The following is a 22456-nucleotide window of genomic DNA, read 5'->3' on the forward strand; positions in this document are numbered from 1 at the left end:
CCGGGCGGAAAGCGGGAAATTTGAACCACAGTCAACCGAGCAGCAAGAGAGTAGACCTAAAGTATGGCACAAGTGGGGTCGCTGAAGGAGTTCGACCCTAATTACCCCGAAGACTGGGAGGAGTATGTCGGTCAAGTCGAGGGGTTCATGCTGGTCAACGGGATCACGGAGGACAGGAAAAAGGCGGCGGCTCTCCTAACAATCAGCGGCACACCGGTTTACCGGGTAGCCGTAGGCCTGTGCCAACCCCTGCCAGTCTCCAGCGTATCGTACGCTGACCTGTTGGCCAAGCTGAAGGTCCATTTCACCCCTAAAAGGTCGGAGCTGTTTTGGCGGCGGATATTCGAGAAGCGGAACCAACGGCCGGGTGAATCTATTCAACAGTTTGTGGCGGCGGTCAGAGAAGCAGCCCTGCGCTGCAAATACGACAATCTGGAGATTCGTATTAGGGACAGAGTGGTTTTGGGACTTCGTGATGAACAATTGCAAAACCGTATCATCTCAAAACCTACTGGCAACCTCCTTCTAACATACGAATCTACCGGCAGACGCGACCCCCCCTACAACAGCATGGCTGCCTCAGCCGAAGTAAACCTTGAGAGCCATGTGGACGGTGGGGAGGTGGATTACCAGTGGGAAGCTGATGTTGCGGAGATCACCCGAAGGTTCGGAAAGATGGCGCCGAGACCATCACGCGCCGACGGACCCGACCAAAGCAGAAGACAGCAACCGCCCGCGTACCAACGACCCCAGAGGGACATTCCAAACAGACCTCGCGACCCAGAAACGAAGTGTGGAAGCTGCGGGGGAAACCATCAACGTTCGACATGCAGATTCAGAAATGCAAAATGTCGAGGCTGCGGAAAAACGGGCCACATTCAGGCCATCTGCCGAAGCCGACCGCGCGACAACCGTCTCCACGAGCTCGATGTTTGGCCCACAGGTGAGGTAACCCCCAATCGGAGTGGTAGAGAAGTCCCTAGACTAGAGGCGCGCACTTCCAACCCGGGGGCTGGGGCGAGGGTCAACCACGTGGGAAACCCTAAATTTAATTACACCCCAAGAATCAACCACATATTGAGGCCTAAATTGAGGATAGAAGTTCAAATGCAAGGCATTCCTTGCAAGATGGAAGTGGACTCAGGGGCCTCTGTATCAATAATTTCAAGGGACACCCTGAGTTACATAGAAAGGAGAAGTGGCCATAGAATTCCCCTTAAACCCACCGAACTACAACTAGCTGATTTCCAAAAAACACCTATAGAATTAGTGGGAGAGGCTAGCATTAAGGTTAAATACAAGGGGTTTAGTGGAGTATTAACTGTTCTAGTCACTGAAGGCCAGATAACTAGCCTTATAGGCCTTAATTGGTTCTCAGCCTTGGGCATCTGGGTTGGGGGAATTAACTCTATACAAAGGAAAACCCTCAAATCCGTCTGCGATAACTTCGCAGATGTATTTGATGGGTCACTAGGGAGGTACAAAGGACCCCCCATTAACTTTAATTTAGACCCAGCAGTCAGGCCCATTAGGCTTAAGGCCCGGAGGGTGCCTTTCGCCCTTAAACAGAAAATCGAGGCCGAAATAGATAAGCTAGTAGGCCAGGGCGTTTTAGAACCAGTTGAAGGGGGTCTTTGGGAGACACCGATCGTCATACCCCTGAAACCGAACGGGGATGTGAGGATCTGTGCCGACTATAAGGCCACCCTAAACCTCGCAATGAAAAAACATGCTTACCCGGTCCCGATGGTGAAGCAGGTCCTCGCGACGATCCAGGACGGCGCCATCTTCGCCAAGCTTGACTTGGCGCAGGCGTACTTGCAACTTACTGTGTCTAAGGAAGCCGCCGAGGCTCAAACGATAGTTACCCACAAGGGGGCGTTCCGCGTTCACAGACTTCAGTTCGGGATAGCTGCAGCTCCAGGCATCTTCCAGGAGGTGATGGAGAGGACCTTGAAGGGCATTCCAGGTGTATGCCCTTACTTTGACGATGTCCTCATCGCTGGAAAAACTGAGGACATCCTAGCTGAGAGGCTAGAACAGGTACTGGGGAAATTTAGAGAGGCAGGGTTGAAATTAAAAAAAGATAAGTGTTGCATAGGGGTAAAATCAACAGAATTCTTAGGGTTCAGGATTGATGCCCAGGGCATCCACCCAACAGAAGGAAAAATTAGAGCAATTAAATTAGCTCCAGAACCTAAGAACAAGGCGGAATTACAAGCCTTCCTTGGCTTGATTAATTTTTATACACATTCCTGCCTCACAAAGCAGCTATAGCTGAGCCCCTACACAGACTCTTAGATAGGAAGACCCCGTGGCAGTGGCAGAAAAAACACAGGACCAGTTTTCAAACACTAAAAGACATATTGTCCAGCAACTCCACTGTCACTCACTTTATAGAAAATAAACTCATATTCTTAGCCTGTGATGCCTCCCCTTATGGCGTGGGAGCTGTCATCAGTCACATGGATGATCTGGGTCAACAGAGGCCTATAGCTTACTATTCCCGAACCTTAACAAAGGCAGAACGGAATTATGCACAGATTGACCGGGAAGCATTGGCCATCGTGGCAGGTGTAAAAAAGTTCCACGATACCTGTACGGTAGGGACTTCACCATTTACACTGACCATAAACCCCTGCTAGGATTATTTACTACTGATAGACAAACACCACAAATTATGTCTCCAAGGATGCTCAGATGGTCAATCTTCCTATCGGCTTACACATTCTCAATTAAACACAGGCCAGGCAAAGAGATGGGGCACGCTGATGCCCTCAGCAGGCTACCATTAGAGGACAGTGACACAGACCCTGCACCTGTGGGACAGATCATGTCCCTACAAGAACTTCCTGAGTGCCCCCTGACGGCTAGAGACATTGCAGCAGCTACCAGAAGAGACCCCATACTCAGCAGGATAGCAGCATGGGTACAAGGGGGATGGCCCAACAAAAATCCTGACCCCAAGTTCACACCGTACTTTAGAAGGAAGGATGAATTGTCATCTCACTTAGGGTGTATCTTATGGGGAAACAGAGTTGTGATTCCAGAGTATCATAGGAACACAGTGATTGGGGAACTTCATGAAGGGCACCCAGGTATTGTGCGTATGAAAGCTCTTGCTAGAAGCCATTTATGGTGGCCAGGGTTGGACAACGCCATTGAGGTCAAAGTTGCGGGGTGCTATCAGTGCCAGAGATCCAGACCAGAGCAAGCACACAAAACAGTACATAAATGGGAAGAGGCAAGGAACCCGTGGTCTAGGATCCATATTGACTTCGCTGGCCCATTCCAGGGCCTCACATTCCTTGTAGTAGTGGACAGCTACTCCCGCTGGTTGGAGGTTGTGCCTGTTAAGTCCATGACATCAGCCAAAACCATACAGGTCTTAAGGGGACTCTTTGCCACTCATGGGTTACCTGACGTGATTGTTTCTGACAATGGGCCCCAATTCACGTCTAATGAATTTCAGGACTTCCTCAAGGCCAACTGGATTAGGCACGCGACATCGGGACCCTTCCACCCCTCCTCCAACGGATTGGCAGAACGAAACGTCAGGACAGCCAAGGACGCCCTTCGAAGACTCATCCACGGCAACTGGCATCAGAGACTGGCTCAGTTCCTGTTGGCCCAACATACCACACCCTGCACGGCCACAGGAAAGAGCCCAGCCGAAATGAGGTGGGGCAGACGTTTAACAACAAAACTGGACAGGCTGCACCCTGACAGGCTACCTGCTGAACAAGAGCTGGACGTTTCAACCCGGTCTCTGAACATTGGGGATATGGTTTGGGCTAGGAATTATGGACAAGGGGACAAATGGGTTCCTGGGGCAGTAATTGACAAAACTGGACCACTGTCGTATTTAATTGAGGGGGAAGGGAGGCAACTGCTTAGGAGACACATTGATCAGTTAAGGAAAAGGGCCCCCGAATGTGTACGAGCCAACAAAGTAGGTGAGAACACCACAACAGACACTGTTCCTTCCCCAGCCAGGGTAAACACAGCACCAGGGGGTAATGGGAGGGAAATACAATTCAGGTCAATAGAAGCAACCCCCCAGTTTCGCAATGCTGAAACAGAAATTGCGTCCCCTGACAGCCCAACAGAGTCGTCCAGTCAGTCCAGTGAACCCCAACAACAGCATCAACAACAACAGCCCGATAGGGATTCACCATCTGAAACACCAATACACACACCTGGGTCAGAGGCAATTGGCAATGGTGGAACTGAAACCCATTCAGCAGCTAGTATGGTCAGCAGATACCCAGTCAGGAGGCATAAGCCTCCTGGGTACTTGAAGGACTATATCCAATGGTAAATTTCATCCAGGGGGGAAGGGGTGTTGTGTCCTTAGTTACGAGAGGGTTCTCCTTCGGCGGAAAAACCCAGTGCAGCCATTGGCTGTTACTTCTCGGCGGGAGGTTCAAGGCTGGGGATTGGTTACGTTTTGAATAACAGTTAGTATATAAGGTAGTGTTTAACCGTTGTTAGTCAGTTGACATATGTGAGTTCAATAAATGTTCCTAGCTAAGCCTCGCTGTCTCTGCTCGTCAATCCGGACATAACACAGGTGTTATCACCATGAGAGCCAAAGATTTGTTTTGATGAAATAAAGTGTCTTCTCATAATAATTACCTGGAGATCTATTAGATAATGTGACCTGAACTGTCAGAGGAGACAGGAGGAGATTTGTTCTTTTAATTAACTGCTTCCCACCATTTTGTCAGAGCTAGCTTTCACTTTGAACCTGCCATAATGATTCTGCTCAGTAAAGGTCACATTAGAGTAATTAATGACTCTGGTGTTTTCCTTAGTTGGGCTTTTCAGCCAGAGGTTGACACTATCCTTATAGAATAATATTTTTCCCCATTTTATAAACATCCTTTTTAAAACACAGTTTTCTTTAAACTGCTACATTGTTTTCTTTAACTTTCTCTTAACACAAGAACTCTCAAATACATTTTCAGTAACATTTTGCATACTTTAAAAATTACTTAAGCATTTTACATAAAAAATTACATTTTCAAATTTTGGATTAAGACTTTCTTTCAAATACAAATATCAAATCAAGAAAAATCCATCCTAGATCCAATTAACTCTTTTAAGTTTAAGTCATTCCTTCCAGCTTGTCTTCATGGGGTAGAATCTTCTTCTCTGGGAAACTTATCTAGTTAGTTATAAGCCTCCCTTTTTATCATGGATTTCTCAACCTTGTAAATGTCCTTGAAGAAAAGTCCCAAATTTGTCTTTTTAAAACTAGCCACTTTTCTTGACCCTCTTCTTTCAGTTGTGTTGAGAGTTTTATATTTAAACCACATGATAAAAGTTAATTTCAGGTTTGTATTCCAAATTTGCAATGAACTCCTCTGCATTTTCAGCTACTTGTGAAATTGCCTCAGTAGTTTAGTAACTTGTTTGCATCTCTAGAGTAATTTGAGAGGTTTTTCTAAATCATCCTTGGAGCACAGCTGGTCAACAAATTGGTAGATTTTATTTAAAGACCTTTCAAATGTATCTCTAATAATTTGCTCCTCCATCTTGACTCCCTGTTTGAAAAGTATTAGAAAATTTTAGTGTTACTAAATTTTAGTGTGAAGTTTCCGACTTATGGGCTTTTCAAGTGACTCTGAGGCATTGTTTACCTTAAAAGTCCTTTATTAGCCTAATATACCAGCAAATGCTTGCTTGAAGGAAGCTGGAATGTGAAATCCCCGCCCCTTGCACAATATATTAAAACACAATTCTCCACCTTTCTAATTTTGTCATTAATCATATTCTCCAATTAATTTAAAGAATCAGTTTCCCTTCAGTTAGAAAACCTGCCAAGATCTTATCTTCTTAGTTAGAGACGGCCTTGAAAGGTGCAATCCTCCTCTTCCCCCCTCCCAACCTTAAACTAAATGTCTTAAAGCAATACACAAGTTTAACATATGAAATAGCTACTTCTTCATCTCTTGTCAAGCAATAACATTCAATGTTAGCAGCGTTGACATTTAGCCAGTGCTTTTTTTGTAAAAGAAAAAGGTGCCAGAACTCACACATGTCATACAACCCGCCTTGCCTATCCTACAAGGTTCCATCCAAAAAAGGTGCCGGAACTCCATTCTGAGCTTTCTATGAGAAAAAAAAGCCGTGCATTTAGCTACCCACAGCAAAGAAGACCAAGCTACAAGTTACCAAGATAATAAACTAAAATCACACTTATCAAATTTTGTTTATGATTCTCTGTCAGATTTTTTTTGGGGGGGCTCTTCCTTATTTTGGCTTGCCTTAGCAGCTTTCTTTCTTGTTATTTAACACTAAAGAAATCCCTAAAATGGCACAGGTCTTTCAAAAAGACGTCGCAGGCTGTGACTAAAGAAAGCCTCTTTTATCTTGACTTAAAAAATATTAATAGTCCTTGCAGGTGATTAAGAAATGAAAAGCACAACTTACTGTCAGTTTGAAAGGTAAATTTCAAAATGGTGGCTTCAACCACAAACAGGCTACAGCACCTCCCCACCCCGCTTCAGGGATTCCTCCCTGAGCATGTATTCAGTCGGCCATATTCATGGAAATGCCAAAGTCCAGTTGCCTTTTGAAAAAGCACCTTTGGGATTTAAATTCCAAAGCAGTGGGGTATATCCAAATTTAGGGTTCTTCAACATTGCTAATTTGATATACTATGTATTAATCCATGACCTAGTACAAAAATACTTTCATACAATTTACTGGCCCCACTGCCAGCTCCTCTTCTATCTTCATTCACAGGGAAACTTATTTGTTGTGGCTTCATAATACTGTGGTGTACAGGGATTCTTAAGGTAGAGGATGGTGATTTCTAGAACTGTTTCTTTAGCTTCTCCATATGTCACCAGCTGTGGAAAAACATTTACCAGTCAGGCTGGGGCTAGGGAGGAGGGAGTTTTGTCAAATATTTACAAACCAATATGAGTTTTGCTTTCTCTTTTTAAATAAACTTTGATTTTATTTATCACTTGCAAGACTGATTTATTTCCGAAGTCTGAAATCTTTGGCCATACAAGTTTACATTACGTAGGTCCAGGAGTTTGTGCAGAAATTATTTCATGTTTTCATTTTAATCTTTCTTTTTTTTTTTGCCAAAAGGGCAGTACCAGATGTGGGAACTCTGACAAATTGTTTTAGTCTCAGAAGCAGAACTTTAGAAATAACTCCGTACAATTTCCCCCAAGTTTTATTCCCATGTTCTTATTATAGATGTTGCAGTAGTGGATATGAGTGATTTTTCCAGACAACCCTCCCTCTTCTACCACCTTGGGGTACGTGAAAGCTTTGACATGGCCAATAATGTTATACTTTACCATGATACGGATGCTGATACGGCTCAGTCACTGAAGGTATGCTTTTATTCTGTTATTACATTAGAAAGATTTAAAAATATGGTACTATAATCAATTGCAATAAATATAGCTGTGAGTTTTTAAAAATACCTTTTAAAAAATTAAAATTTATAGTAAAACAAAAATTAGGTACATTTAGTTAGCGTTATTGAATTTTGCATTGAATATACTTGGATAATTCAATACATATCAGTAATAAATTATGAACAGTAAAACCACATTAAATTAATATTAAAAATTAGAACTGAATTATAACTCAAGATTATTTTGTATGGCAAAAAAGCCCAAATCTCAGACATGGCCAAAACTGTATATAACATTACAGTGTAAGAATGATTTCCAATTGGAATTAAATTATGTATGCGTCAGACTTACTTTTTATATAGAAAGTTAGTTTTTACATCAAAACCTACTTCCACAGTTTAATTAGCTTTTCTCCCAAAGAAAGTATAAAGAATATCTTCCAATAAAAATCCCTGCATTTGTTGGTTTATGTAGTGCTAATTCAGTGAATTTGGAAGAGGTTTGGTGAAATTTGAAAGGAATATCTCTCGTTAAAATGAAATTGCATTTGTTGTATGCTGCCCAGCGTCACTTCCTGTGATTGGATGGCCATATAAATTAAATTAATAAATAAATTATAATCTTCAAAATCTGTTTCATTCTACTATGTCCTTTTTTCAGTCTTTTGGGACTTTACAGTAATACCACCATATATTACTTTTATCAAATAGTAAAATTCACATATTTAAATCTTTTCAGTGTTCAAACCAACAGCATCATTGTTTTTTAATTGTGCTACTTGTTATATTTATTTAAGATTGCCTGTTTTGTTTTTCAGGACATGGTATCCCAGAAAAACACAGTAAGTATACAAGCACTTATTTTTCTTTATGTACATTGGGAATACTAAAGAACAGCCAATTTGAGAGAACTCTAAGCATGAAAACTGAATTCAAATATGTGCTGAAGAATGTTCTCCACTAGGTTTTTCTGTCCTGTTTTTTTTAAATAAATTAAGCATCCATTGACACATTTTGGATGTTTGTGGGCCTACTCCTTCTGTTTGCTGATGGTGCTGCCTGTTTACCTGTTTTCTTCAAACAAATAAGCAGTAAAAGGAGCAAGGAAAAATAACAATAATTTAGGTATCTTTTAATACGATGAAGAAAAAATATGCAGCACCCATCCATCCATTCATTCATTCCGGCATTTTTTTCTTGAGCTGCCTGACACTGGGCATTTTACAAATTATAAAAGCAAGAAACATCATAGTATTAGAAAAGAATGATGGTCATCCAAATGGAATGATAAAACCTCTTGAGTTGACAAATTCAACATCTAATACAAAAAAGCCTGACAACCACTCTACCCTAAGGCCCTAGGTTCGCAAAGCTAATTTAAGGGCAGATGGGGTAGTAGTGAAGAAGATTCTCTTACCCAAGTACCAAAATCTAAAATAGCAATCTTGATTCTGCACTTTTGCACCTATACTAGTGCCAGATGCCACTATCAAAGCAACCTCTGCTTGTTTTTAGTCGTTTTTTTGCTATATTGCATTTGCGGATGCAAATGAAGAAGAATCTCCATCTTTATATTAAATTCACTAGCTAGATTTTCTCCAGCAACGTATAAATTAACTCCAGCAAAGTATAAATTAACTAGTTAAATAAATAAATGAATAAATAAATAAATAAATCATGTTAATTCTCATTTCTATTGCTGCAATGTCCAAGTAGGAAATGTAGAGTAAAATAGCAAGGATAGAATAAATTAGGTGGATGTGATCCACAAAAATATGGATTGAAGACTATGTAATTCTCAGCATGGCAATATCACAAACCCAGAAATCTCTGCATAAATTCTTGTTCTAGATGCCCTTTTTCTTCTAGATGGTTATTCTAAATTTAAATAATATGTAGGATTGGTTGCTGGGAAGAAGACAATGATTGATGGCTTGATAAATGTAAAAAAACCCCACATATAAATCTTATAGTATACTACAATATATTGGTGGTGTCACCACAATATTACAGTAAAAGCAATACTAATCTGGCTGGAAAGAGTTCTCTTCAGCTCTCTTCCCAGAGAACTCTGAATAATTTCCTTTTCCAGGGGAGTAATGTTTAGTGTTTTTTCCTTAAGGATTCCCAGGACAGCAGGTTTTATTAGTAAATGGCATGGTCAGTGTCAAATAAATTTGCTGAGATAGTTCACTCTTAATTATGCATGTGGAACTTGATATATTAGCTTTATCTATGTAGTTATGACAATTGAAATTTTTATTCAGGTATGTGCATCTGACTGTGTTAAATTGGCAGATATATGCAGTTGTCATATAGTAAAAATGATTGCAATTCTATAGTGAATCAAAAGAAGAACGGAGAATTGGACATTCAGTTAAAGGAAAGTGCTAAAATTTCCATGATAAGATGCCGGCTTTGGAGAAAGTAATACTAATTTTCATAATCTAATGAGGGATGACTTTTTTATTATATGGTAGTCTTGTGGAGTGAGTGTCCATGCTTGCTCTTAGTTTGTTTTATATTTAAAAAGTTTTAAAATACAAAAAGATTTATGAACTGCAGTAAATATATTTTCTTTATATGTTTATTATTTAAAATAATAAATTGACATTTCCTCCCCTTTAAAGTGTTGAAATTATAAGATTAATTTTTTAGGGAAGAAAGAATGGGTATATTCAGCTGAGAACCGAAATTATATAAACTGTTAATGTTTCTACATTGGGATATGGCCTTTGGACTTCAGTTAAACTAAATTGGAAAAACCTGTAGTTTCACATATGTTTTGAATGAACACACTACTATGAAATTAAGCTTTATTTTACTTAAAATTCAAGGTTCATTACTATTGTTTTTAAGACTAATTTACTATTAAAATGAAATGTTATTCTCCTTTATTCCTATAAAATAAACATTTAAAATGAAAGGTTACTAATTTACAGTCCTAAAGAAAGTTTGACTTATCAACAACCTCTTATGTCCTGGAATTTATTTTTCCAAACCAGACCTGGCCTTGCATTTAATGAAGGGTTGCAATATTCTGTGCCCATTTTTGAAGTTTGAAGATCCTTGAAGTCTGACTGCCAATTTCTATCAGAAATTGGTGTATGCACATTCCAAATGATTTCTTCTAAAATTATTAAAATACTCAGCCTAAAGAATTATCCCAGCATGATTCAAATGTGCTTTTCAAAAGGCAACTGGACTTTCTTGGGTATTTTCCTTGAAAATGTTTTGCTTCTCATCCCGGAAGATTCTTCAGTTCAGGAACAAACTGATAAATAGAAGAAACTGATAGAAACAAGAAAGCGCAATTACCTTTTGAAAAGTACCTTTGGGACCACCATGACCTGGATGAGTGAGAATCGCCATAGACATATCTCAGCATGAAAAATTAAGTGTAATTATTATCCAATTAATATTCTTGCTTCCTATGGAAAGTTTGTAATTATACATTCCATTAATCTTTGTATTGTACATGTACTACATGGCAAGCATACTGACACATATACATCAATACTTTGCTGTTTTCCTTTTTTTCTTAACAATTCTTTTCTTTTCCATGTGTCTTCTTTTTAAAATCTGAATCCTTGTCTTCCTCCATTACAATTTGGAATAGGCTACCAACCATAAATCTTTGCTTCAACTGCAGCTACCTCCAGAATACCATAGTGGTAGTATGATGGGCAAAGTATGTATCACTCTTTTACTCCGCTTTACTTTTATAAATGTTGCTATACATGTGCTTCTCTGTCCTGGTTTTGAGGTAAACATTTCTTGAGCGTTCTAAAGATTGCTCTGTTTTAATTCTTTGTGCTCTTAGAATAGCCAGCACAGTCTTTGCCAGTCTTTGCCAGCAGTGCTCTTAGGGTAACAGTCACAACTTATATGAAAAAGAACCTGTTTTAACTATACATGAGTTGTGTCTTCCAGTACTCTTAGATTAAACCAAAATATTTTTATTTACAATGGAAATTCTTCTCCTTGATCCTTAATGTTACTAGTAAATTGAAGAACTGAACATGATCCCACAACCAATCTGATAAGCAGTGTTAGTAATTTTACCAAATGGTATGTATCCACGCTTTAAAGTTAACATCTACCTTGTCTGGTATGTGGGATACAATTGTTTTCTGTTTGCAATACAGATATACTGGAAAAAGATGTTTATAAAAAAGATTCTATTGAATTCCTTTCATTTATTTAGGACAAAGACTTTTAAACTTGTTTCAGCCTGCCCATAAGTAAAAATCCAAAGTTAGGATATTTTCATCTGGGGTACACATTTATGGAAGTTTGTTTCTAATAGGTCTTTTGTGGCACTTTCTTCTTTTCATTTTTTCTTCTTGGCACCTGTCCTTTTAACACTTCTTAAATACTTAGGTATATGCAATGTTAAGTATAAAACACATTTTTAGGCTTCACAGTTAAACAAAAAATAAACCTCGTTGTTTTGTTGATTTGAGGTATTTGTATATGTACAGTGTAAGCTGTCAACTGGTTAAGTAGACAGAAAACGTATTTAACAGAAGAAACAGAATAAACTAAGATGTATTGGCTCCATCTTCCCCAACATGACCACCTGTAAATTTATTTACAGTATATTCAAATTATCTGGAGATAAGGGAGTACAGCCAAAACATATCGAGAGACATCAACATTGGGAAAGGCAGAAAGAATTAATATTATTTTCCTTATAATCACACAATGATTAAAATGCCTGATGACAGGCACACACTCCAATTTAACATTCAGTGAACATCCAGAGCTCTTGAACCAGTCAGTTTTCATGTCTCTGCTGCAGACCTGATGGGTATCTCTCCATGTGGGAATCACTATAAATGAAGCTGAAGCTGTAGCCAGCTGAAAGGAAGCACTTGTGAAGAAGTCTTAGTTCTAATGCCATGACAATGGGACACTTCCTGTGTATAGTGATTTGTGGTTAGCTGTTCACAAATCGTTCTAGCCCCACAAGAAGGATTAGAGCCAGAATTCTGGGATAGTATAGTAATAGAGGGGAAAGCGGAAGGGAAGGAAAGGGTCTATTTGGTGTGTTTTGATCCTACCATCTTGAAGCTAAGGTACCTCCCTTTCCTTGGAATTGCTATGATCTACTATTCTTTGAATAGTTCAAACTTTTTATACCTACATTAACAAAAAGGGTACACCAAAATGAGTAAAAAGATGTACATAGTATAGCTTCCCTATACGGGAAAAGTATAGCACGTGCAGGTTTTTTACGTTAAAGGCCTTAAATTATACAATATATTTATGTATGGTATGGGAAATAGGAATAGAGAGAGATGTTCTTTCTGGTCTCAACAATTTTGAAAAGAGATAAAAGAAAGGTATAATTGGTAAAACTGTGTAATTCACTTCCATTTGATAACTGATATCTCCAGTTCAGAGGGAGTTGAAAAAAGGTTCATCCATTTGTGGAAAATGAGATAATGAATGGATTATTTTTCTTGCTGGCTGATGACTAACCATAGAATCAGAAACTGGTATGATGAAAAAGCATTGATTTCACAGCATGTAGACAAGTTCAGTCACAGTTTCAACTGTGAACTATCTGGGTAAAAGAAAGTAAGGCTATGGGTCTATAACCTCAGCACTGTGACATGTTAGTAATCAGAAGACAAATAGGAATAAATCCCATTTAGTAACCATTCAAAAGAAATATGTAAAAGTCAAAGAAAGGGTCAAGCAGCCCAGACCACACACTTCTTTATCAAATACCTACTAATCAATTTTAGATTAGCAGAAAACAGCACCTTATATTAATTCACTGCCAGATAACAGCATGTCATTGAAAGAAAAAAACAGGATCACAAATCAGCATATTATATGCCCAAGCCCATACAAGGACAAGCTGTTGAGTAAAAATAGCCAACAAACCTCATTCCTCCATATCAGAGCACTGATGATGTTATCTAGTCTGGTAATAAAACATCTTCCTAAAGAAAATCGAGGGGCTTCCGGTTTGCGTGCACGGCGCTTTTGGACGTGCAGGAAGAGCTTTCTCCCTGCCATCCGATCCTTCTTCATTGGAGGACCCTGAAAAGGGTCTAAAGTCACCCTGGAGGGGCAACCACCGCAAGGAGGCCCTCCCTGTGATCGCGGAAGGGCGGCAGCCCTCCGCTTGAATCTAGAGCAGCTCCTTTGGCCCGAAGAAGAGGCCGATCATTAAGCCGTTCCCTGCCGAACACCAAAAGCACAATCTAGCACAACAAAGCAATCTGGAGGACCTGGGTGAGACCTGTTCTGTACCAGCCTGCTACCGGCCCTGCAGAAAAGGCAGGGACAACCCCTTTAGAAACGGCAAGAGGCTGGAATTACGCCTGCCAAATTTATTCACATAAAACAGAGTAAGACAAGACACCAAACATAAAACACGAGCTAAGAAGCAGGAACAATCCAAGCGGTTGCCTTCAGCAAACCAGCCCTCCCACACATTCCCCTTAAATACAGTTCAGGGCGTGGCCTCTCTGTGCCTCCTTCCGAGGTGCCCCATTGCCTTCCTCTGTTTACTCCTGACTGACTGCCTTCTGCGTCGGGCGTCCTTGAACAGGGCCAGCTGTGGGTCATCTTCATCCACGTTGTCAGGCTCACACAGCTGGGTCTGCATCGTGACCAGATGAGAAGGGCCTTGCTGGGGGCTCTCATCAAGCTGTCCAATCCCCCCAGCAAGCTCTTCAACACCTCCCTCCTCCTCCTCTGAGTCGTCCGACCCAACTGCCGAACCCACAGGCTGACCCTGAATCACAACAAGACCTGACGTTTCTAATCCCCCTATCTGCCTTCCTGTGGGACTTTTCTGAAAATTTCCTCCCCCTTTTTTGAAAAAACCACATTTGTATACTTGGGGAATAACATTTCAAGCCTTAAAGTGTCGAAGAAAAAAAACCCCAATTGATTAAGCAAAGAAATTAAGCAATCTTATTTCTACTTATTAAAAAGCTCCTATTTTTGGTGGGGATCTATTACCCTATTTTCTGTTTTAAGATGTGACTTAAGGAAAAAGAATGGACTAATTATACTAAAGCTTTATATTAATTCGGAAAAAAAGAACTTCACAACTTATTCTATGCTATTGATGACATCTTGTGGCTAAACTTGGAATAGCAAGTAAACCTTTTGCCTATTGTGAGAGCTGACTGAATAACAGAGCTGTCCTTGACACTATCTTCAAATACAGTACATTGAGGATTCAGCTAATCAAACGATAACAACATCAGCTACTACCTTCTACCTAAGCCAGATGGAAACAGAAGAAGAAAAAGTCCAGACTGAATTAATGACAATTATATTACATCAGACATCAAAAACTGAGCTATTAAAGGCAATAATGACTATAAAGAGGACACCTGCAAAACTGTCATTTGGATGGACTCCTCGGATTCAAATAAGAGGTGGAGGAAGAAAGGGAGACACATTTAAGAATTTAAAGGCACTAAGATGGAAGCCTGATTGGCACAAAAGGAAGGCGAGAGTTAAATTTAAAAAATTAGACTTGTCTCTTTTTTGGTATTTGTAAGAACAGAGCTTAAAAAATCTCTTTTGTTGGACTAAGGGGAATCTTTAAATATATATATATATATATATATATATATATATATATATATATATATATATATACATATATATACATATATATACATATATATACATATATATATATACATATATGTTTTCTGAGGTTTTCGCGGGTATTTGTATGTGGATCTTTGGTTATTCGGGTTTTTCCCCGCGTAGAACTAAAGTTGTAGGCGCAACGTTTCGACGGAATCCCATCCGTCATCATCAGGCTGGTGGCTTTAGCTTCTTTCTTCTGGGAGACTCCCAGAAGAAAGAAGCTAAAGCCACCAGCCTGATGATGACGGATGGGATTCCGTCGAAACGTTGCGCCTACAACTTTAGTTCTACGCGGGGAAAAACCCGAATAACCAAAGATCCATATACATATATATATACACACACATATATATATATATATATATATATATATGTGTGTGTGTGTGTGTGTGTGTGTGTGTGTGTGTGTGTATATATATATATGTATATATATATATGTATATATATATATGTGTGTATATATATATATATATATATATATATATATATATATATATATATATATATATATTTAAAGATTCCCCTTAGTCCAACAAAAGAGATTTTTTAAGCTCTGTTCTTACAAATACCAAAAAAGAGACAAGTCTAATTTTTTAAATTTAACTCTCGCCTTCCTTTTGTGACATATGTGAGTTCCGGCACCTTTTTCTTTTACAAAAAAAACACTGCTAAAACCTAAATATAAAATCAGTTTAAAAGGTGCCGGAACTCACATATGTCATACAACCCGCCTTGCCTACCCTACAAGGTTCCATCCAAAAAAGGTGCCGGAACTCCGTTCTGAGCGTTCTATGAGAAAATAGCCCTGGGTTTTAGATATTTAAAGGAAAATAAAATTAAGCTTCTAGAAGATAATTTTGAAGTATACTATAGAATCTAGAATTTTATAACAAAAGAGTATTTTAATAATTGAACGGTTAAGACAAAAATATTTTTTAATAATTGGTGATTTGTTAAGATGAAAACTAGACTTTAATGGTAAAACATAAGAATGTTTTGTAACGAACAATGTAAGTTTTGTAGACAAGAGAATTATTCTTTATTGAAATAGGGAATTGTGGGTTACCCAAAAATTAAGCTTTCTTTTGTATATTATAGGCTACTCTAGAGTATTTTATTGCAATTAGGTAAAACTTGAAAACAGAATATTGATGTGTATCAGTGAAAATATATTGAAAATTCTGTTAATTGACTAGGTCACAACTAGAAATGTATTAACTTGATTAATTTGACTATGTGATAACTCAGGGAATCAGTGAGGGAATCCTTGTTGATGCAACCTGAACTATTTACAAACAACTTGTTATTTGTTACTTTGACTACCCAACCACCGTATTGCTTCACAAATACATGTATATGTAAATATTAAAAAAAACAATAAAACTTGTATAAAAAAGAAAAGAAAAAGAAAATCGAGGCCAGAGAATAGCAAGTACCCAATAATTCAACCATGAGCTAAATATACAGGTGGTCCTTAACTTACGAATGTAATGGAGCCTGCCCATTCCACTTGTAACTTGGAAACCTGGAATGAATCTCGTACCTTAAACAAGATCACTCCTTTGCTCATTAAGACAGACATGGCTCGTTAAGTGAACATGAGGTATCTCAGGGTGAGGAAGGCCATGGAGGGCCTAGTGATGGAACAGGCCCCCAAGGCCTCCCCAACCCACTAAGATACCTCATGCTCCCCCCTCCCTTCCTGCCGCGCTGGACTCACCTGGAAAGGATCCATCTCCTCTCTGCTACGGTTCCTGCTGCCGCCAAGATCTGAGTCCGGGGGACAGTTCTGCATGCCTCCAGAGGCTGGATCAGGCATTGGAGGTCTTTTCCAGGAAAAGGCCTCTGATGCCCCAATCCAGCCTCTGGAGGCAGATGGAAGCATCCCCCAGGCTCAGATCCAAGTGGCAGCGGCCTGGAAAAGGCCTCTGACGCCCCGATCTAGCCTCTGGAGGCACGCGTAACCATCCCCCGGGCTCAGATCCAGGCAGCAGTAGGAACCATGGCAGAGAGGAGACCGATCTTTTCAAGGTGAGTCCAGCACAGTTATATGGTCTCTTATTTCTTATGTAGTCTTTTATGATAACTGGATGAAAACTGGATGTATTTTGCATAAATTTCAAAGAAGCTTTTAAAATTTTATTTCTGTATCTTTGTTATGCTTTCTTTTTAATATGCAATATTTTAATTCATTGTCTTCTTCAGGCTTCAAGTGGCAACTATCACTTCATTCCATACACTCTAACATCATGTGATGATTGTTTCTGTTGTGAAAGTGATGCCCAGCGGAGAGCATCTGAGTACATCCAACCTAATTGGGACACCATCTTAGGACCACTCTGTGTGCCACTAATGGACAAATTTATCAGCCTTCTCAAGGATATCCATATTACCTCATGGTAATCTATTACTCTTTAATTGTTTTATTAATCATTTCTTTTTCTATTTTTTTCTTTAAAAAGAAAGCTCCAGGATGTTTTGCAATCACAATATTCCTCTGCCTAATGCACTGATGTGTTTGTAATTTAATCCAAGTTGGATCTTTCTTATGCATCTGTTCTAATAAACTAACCCTAGTAACATGAAACTGTTTTTAAAGATATAATAAGTAAAATAAGAACTGGTGATCCGTCCAGTTGTACAAGTGTATAAATAAAGGAAACTTCAAATTCTATTTTGAAATAAGACACATAGAGTAGAGTAGAGTAGAGTAGAGTAGAGTAGAGTAGAGTAGAATAGAATAATAGAATAGAATAGAATAGAATAGAATAGAATAGAATAGAATAGAATAGAATAGAATAGAATAGAATAGAATAATAATACTTTATTGTCACTTTGAATGTACACTAATTGGCATACATTAAAATGAAATTTCATTGCATACAGCTCTCAAAGGTTCACCACCTCCAATATTCACTACATAAATATGACAAAAATAAATAAATAAATACAGAATTATGCATGTACCCACATATATTATATGACACAGACAAACAGTCTAGTTCGGGTTATGTATACATGTACATGACAAGAGAAACAAATCTTGCTAGTTTCCAGATGGATGGCATAGGGAACAAAGCTATTACAGAATCAGGTAGTCCTGCTAGAAGTCCTTTGAAGCCTCCTCCCAGAGGGGAGCAACAGAAACAAACCGTGAAGTGGGTATGTGGGGTCTCTAACAATGATTTGAGCTCTATGCACATAGCACTTATAAGCAGCATCCTGAATATCAGGAAGTGAGCTTCCTATGATCTTCTTGGCTGTCCTTACCATTCTCTGTATGGACTTTCTATCTGAGGCACTGCTGCCACCAAACCAGACAGTGATGCAGTTTGTTAAAATGCTTTCAATCTGTTCTGTACCAGCCTACTACCGGCCCTGCAGATAAGGCAGGGACAACCCCTTTACAACAAGGCAAGAGGCTGGAACTAAGCCTGCCAAATTTATGGACACAAAAGCAAACAGAGCAAAAACAAGACACGAACCATGAAACAGGAGCTATTCAAACGGTTGCCTTCAGCAAACCAGCCCTCCCACGCATTCCCCTTTTAAACAGTTCAGGGCGTGGCTTCTCTCTGCCTCCTTCCGAGGTGCCCCATTGCCTTCCTCTGTTTACTCCTGATTGACTGCCTCCTGCGTCGGGCGTCCTTGAACAGGGCCAGCTGTGGGTCATCTTCATCCACGCTGTCAGGCTCACACAGCTGGGTCTGTGTCGTAACCAGGTGGGAGCGGCCTGGCTGAGGGCTCTCATCAGCAAGCTCTCCAACCCCCTCAGCAACCTCTCCAACACCCCCCTCCTCCTCCTCTGAATCATCCAACCCAACTGCCGAACCCACAGGCTGACCCTGAATCACAACACAATCACACCTCTGTAAAAAGTGGCTGGGACAGACGGAGAAAGATGTGCTCTCCTCATCTGACGCAAGAAATGCAGACGCTGGTTTGTACACTTCATTAAGGATGATGTGGAGAGACCAATTCAGATTGTTAATTACCTGAACCCCCAGATACTTAATTCTGTTGACCGCTTCTACAGCTGCATCCTTGATACTGAATGGAGTATGACTATGCTGGCTCTTTCTAAAATCTACAATGATCTCCTTTGTTTTATCAACATTTAGAACCAGGTTACTTTATTGCACCAGTCCACTAGAGCCTTCACCAATTCCCTATAAACATCTTCATTGTCATCCCGGATAAGAACCACCACTGTCGTGTCTTCTGCATACAATATGATTCGTAGCAGATTTGGCAAGGTAGTCGTGGGTCACCAAGGTAAACAGTAGCTTACTCACGACACAGCCCTGTGGGAGAACCTATACCCAAGGAGGCGGAATTGGAAGAGGGATTCTTAGTGGCATAGAATCAGGGCTAGAGACAAGTTCATCCTAATTGTTTTAGTGTTTTCCTAGGGCTTGCAGATCCAGAGTTTTTGAGCCCTTTCTTCCTCTTTGGAAGGAATGTATAAAAGCAATTTAAAAGATTAAAGTAGTTTGCAGAAGAAATAGTTATTTTTTAAAACAAAATATAGCAATAGTACAGGTAGTCCTCGACTTATGACTACAATTAAGCCCAAAATCTGTTGCTGAGAAAGTTGTTAAGTAAATTTTGCCCTTTTTTGAGACCTTTCTTGCTATAGTTGTTAAGTGCGTCACTGCAGTTTTTAAGTTAGTAACACTGTTGTTAAGTGAATCTGGCTTCCCCATTGACTTTGCTCATCAGAAGGTCGCAAAAGATGATTACATGACCCCGGGACACTGCAACCATCATAAATACATCCTAGCTGCTAAGCAGCTGATTTTTGATCATGTGACCCTACAGATGTAAGTGTGAAAACCAGCCATAGGTCATTTTTTTTGGTGCCATTGTAACTTTAATCTGACATTAAATAAACTGTTGTAAGTCAAGGACTACCTGTATACAGATTGCCAGCTACCTACTAGACATCAATTTAAGAAATTGATCTAAACCTTTAATGCACTAAGTGGACTAGGCCCCAATTATGTAAGGGACCTGTAATGTACTGGCTTTACATGCTGTAATTAGTTGCTTATGTTTAAACTGTTGCTAATGGCTGAATTCACTTGCATGTGTTGTAATGGTTGCTGGGCCAAAGTAGACTGGCTGTCTCCAGCCGATTAAGTAGGTTTTTGGGTGGGAAACCGCTGCTTTAAATCTGTTGGTCACCGCCTAGAGGCCAACCATATAAATAGCTGTGTAGCAGCTATTGGATTGCTTCTGTTATGTTCTGACTCTCAATAAAACCTGTTGCTGTTTCAACCCTCCGTCTCGCTCAGTGCCTGCAAGAACTGAATACATAACACTGGCAACGAAGGTGGGATGTGCTGCTTCATCATAAGAGCCTGAAGTCACTAGGGGGTGAGGCCAGCACAGAGCTTGGCAGGAACTACATTCCCCCCCCCTCGGTCTGCCTAGCAAGCCATGCTGGAGACCACCCAGCCCTAAGGATCTGTCCTAAGGCCTATGCAGAAGTCAGCAGCACAAGACAACGTGAGACTCAAGCCGCGAAGACTACTAACTATGGCGAAGGTCGGAAAGCTCGAAGAGTTCTACGTCACGCACCCGGAGAGATGGTCATTTTCTGCATGGAAAACTACATCCATGCCAATCAAGTCAGCGAAGATGGGCTGAAGGCCACAACCCTCCTCTGCGTGTGCAGCCCACCCACCTTGGATATCGTCGAGAACTTGGTCACCCTGGCGTTAACTGGAGACCATCACGTATGCTGATTTAAAGAAAAAACTCTGCAACCACTTTGAGCCAAAGTTGTCTGTGATAGCATGGAGGCACGCCTTTGAGCAACGCGAACAACAACCCGGTGAGTCGGTGACAGAATTCATCGCAGCGCTTCGTCAAGCATCGCGACTTTGCAATTTCGCTGACTTAGAAGAGAGACTAAGGAACCACTTAGTCTGTGGACACAGGAATAGAGAGCTCTAACAAAACCTCTCACTTCAAGAGGCCTTAAAGGAGGTCATGGTGGACGAAGCCGCCACAGGGGCCATGAAGGCATTGCAGCCCTCCAAAAGCACGCCAAACACAGAAACCGTCCACCACGAGGACGCCGAATGGTTGGAAGACACCGACTCTCGACCATGGTCGACAATATACAGAGGCACATAGAAAGGGGGCCGAGGCCAACTGACAAGGCAGTTCTGTTCCCGAGGTGTTTGGGCTGCGGAGGCTGCCATAAATGCACAGATTGCCATTTCAGAACAGCCACGTGCTGGGTGTGTGGGAAATCAGGCGCCCCAAGGCAATACCAAGTAGGGTTTTGCTCCAGTCATAGGAGCATGTTCCGAACTGGTGCCCACCAACCTCTTAAGCAGAAGTTGCTACTGCAGGTCAAACTTCAGGGAGTTCCATGTAAAATGGAACTGGTCACAGGCTCTGCTGTGTCCATCATCTCAATCGGGACTTTTCGGCACGTTTGCAGCCGTAGCAATAGATGGGTTCAACTTCGACCATCTAGCATTTTACTCCCTGACTTCCAGAACTCCAGAGTGGCGGTCAAGGGTGAAGCCACACTTGCGGTGAAATTCAGGGGGTTTTCAGGCCCACTAGATGTGATTGTGGTAGATGGCCAACTTACGAGCCTCATAGGGCTCGATTGGTTCGATGCATTGGGCATACAAGTAACCGGCATTCACTGGACACAAACGACACACTTGTCTTCCGTCTGCAAGAAATTCACAGATGTTGTTGGCCCAAGTTTGGGAGAGTACAAAGACCTTCCGATAGTTTTTAAACTTGATCCCCTGGTAGCGCCAATCTGGGTTAAGCCCCATCGTGTGCCATTTGCGTTAAAGCATAAAATTGATGCAGAGCTGGACAAGCTTGTCAGTCGGGGTTTTGCAGCCCATAGACAGTGGGGAGTGGGAAACCCCCATTATAACGCCACTCAAGGCCAATGGAGAGGTACAAATATGTGCCGACTACAAGTGCACCGTTAACCGGGCACTACAACAGCACGTATACCCTGTCCCAGTCATCAGCCATATTCTGGTATCGTTGCAAGGAGGCTGCATGTTCACTAAATTAGATTTAGCACAGGCCTATCAATAGCTGCTGGTGGACGAGGCCACGGCAGCTGCCCAAACGATTGTTACACATGGGGGCCTTCAAGGTCAAGCGTCTTCAATTCGGGGTGAGTGTAGTCCCAGGGATTTTTCAAGGAATCATGGAGCGTACGCTCAAGAGTATTCCGGGGTCTGCCCCTACTTCGATGTTGTACTCATTGCCAGGGAGTCCACAGAAGTTCTGGCTGAGAGTGGCTTAGAGTCGTTATTCAGTGGTTCCATGCTGCGGGACTTAGATTAAAGAGAGACAAATGCAAGATTGGGGTTCTATCTACAGAATTCCTTGGGTTTCGAATTGATGCTGAGGGCACCCATCCTGCAGAGTCAAAGCTGA

At 40.8% G+C, this 22456-nt stretch overlaps 1 protein-coding gene across 1 annotated transcript in view; it reads left to right on the forward strand.

Moving 5' to 3' along the window:
• Positions 1-22456, forward strand: part of MAP3K15 (mitogen-activated protein kinase kinase kinase 15) — a 102239-nt gene that overhangs the window by 9225 nt on the left and 70558 nt on the right. Inside the window, exons 2-4 of the mRNA XM_081327554.1 lie at positions 7222-7361; positions 8206-8229; positions 17228-17421. Coding sequence (XP_081183680.1) covers positions 7222-7361; positions 8206-8229; positions 17228-17421 — 358 coding nt within the window. The remainder of the gene's footprint in view (positions 1-7221; positions 7362-8205; positions 8230-17227; positions 17422-22456) is intronic.

Source organism: Vipera berus, assembly GCF_964194415.1.
Source record: "Vipera berus genome assembly, chromosome: 4".
NCBI classification, from domain to species: Eukaryota; Metazoa; Chordata; class Lepidosauria; order Squamata; family Viperidae; genus Vipera; species Vipera berus.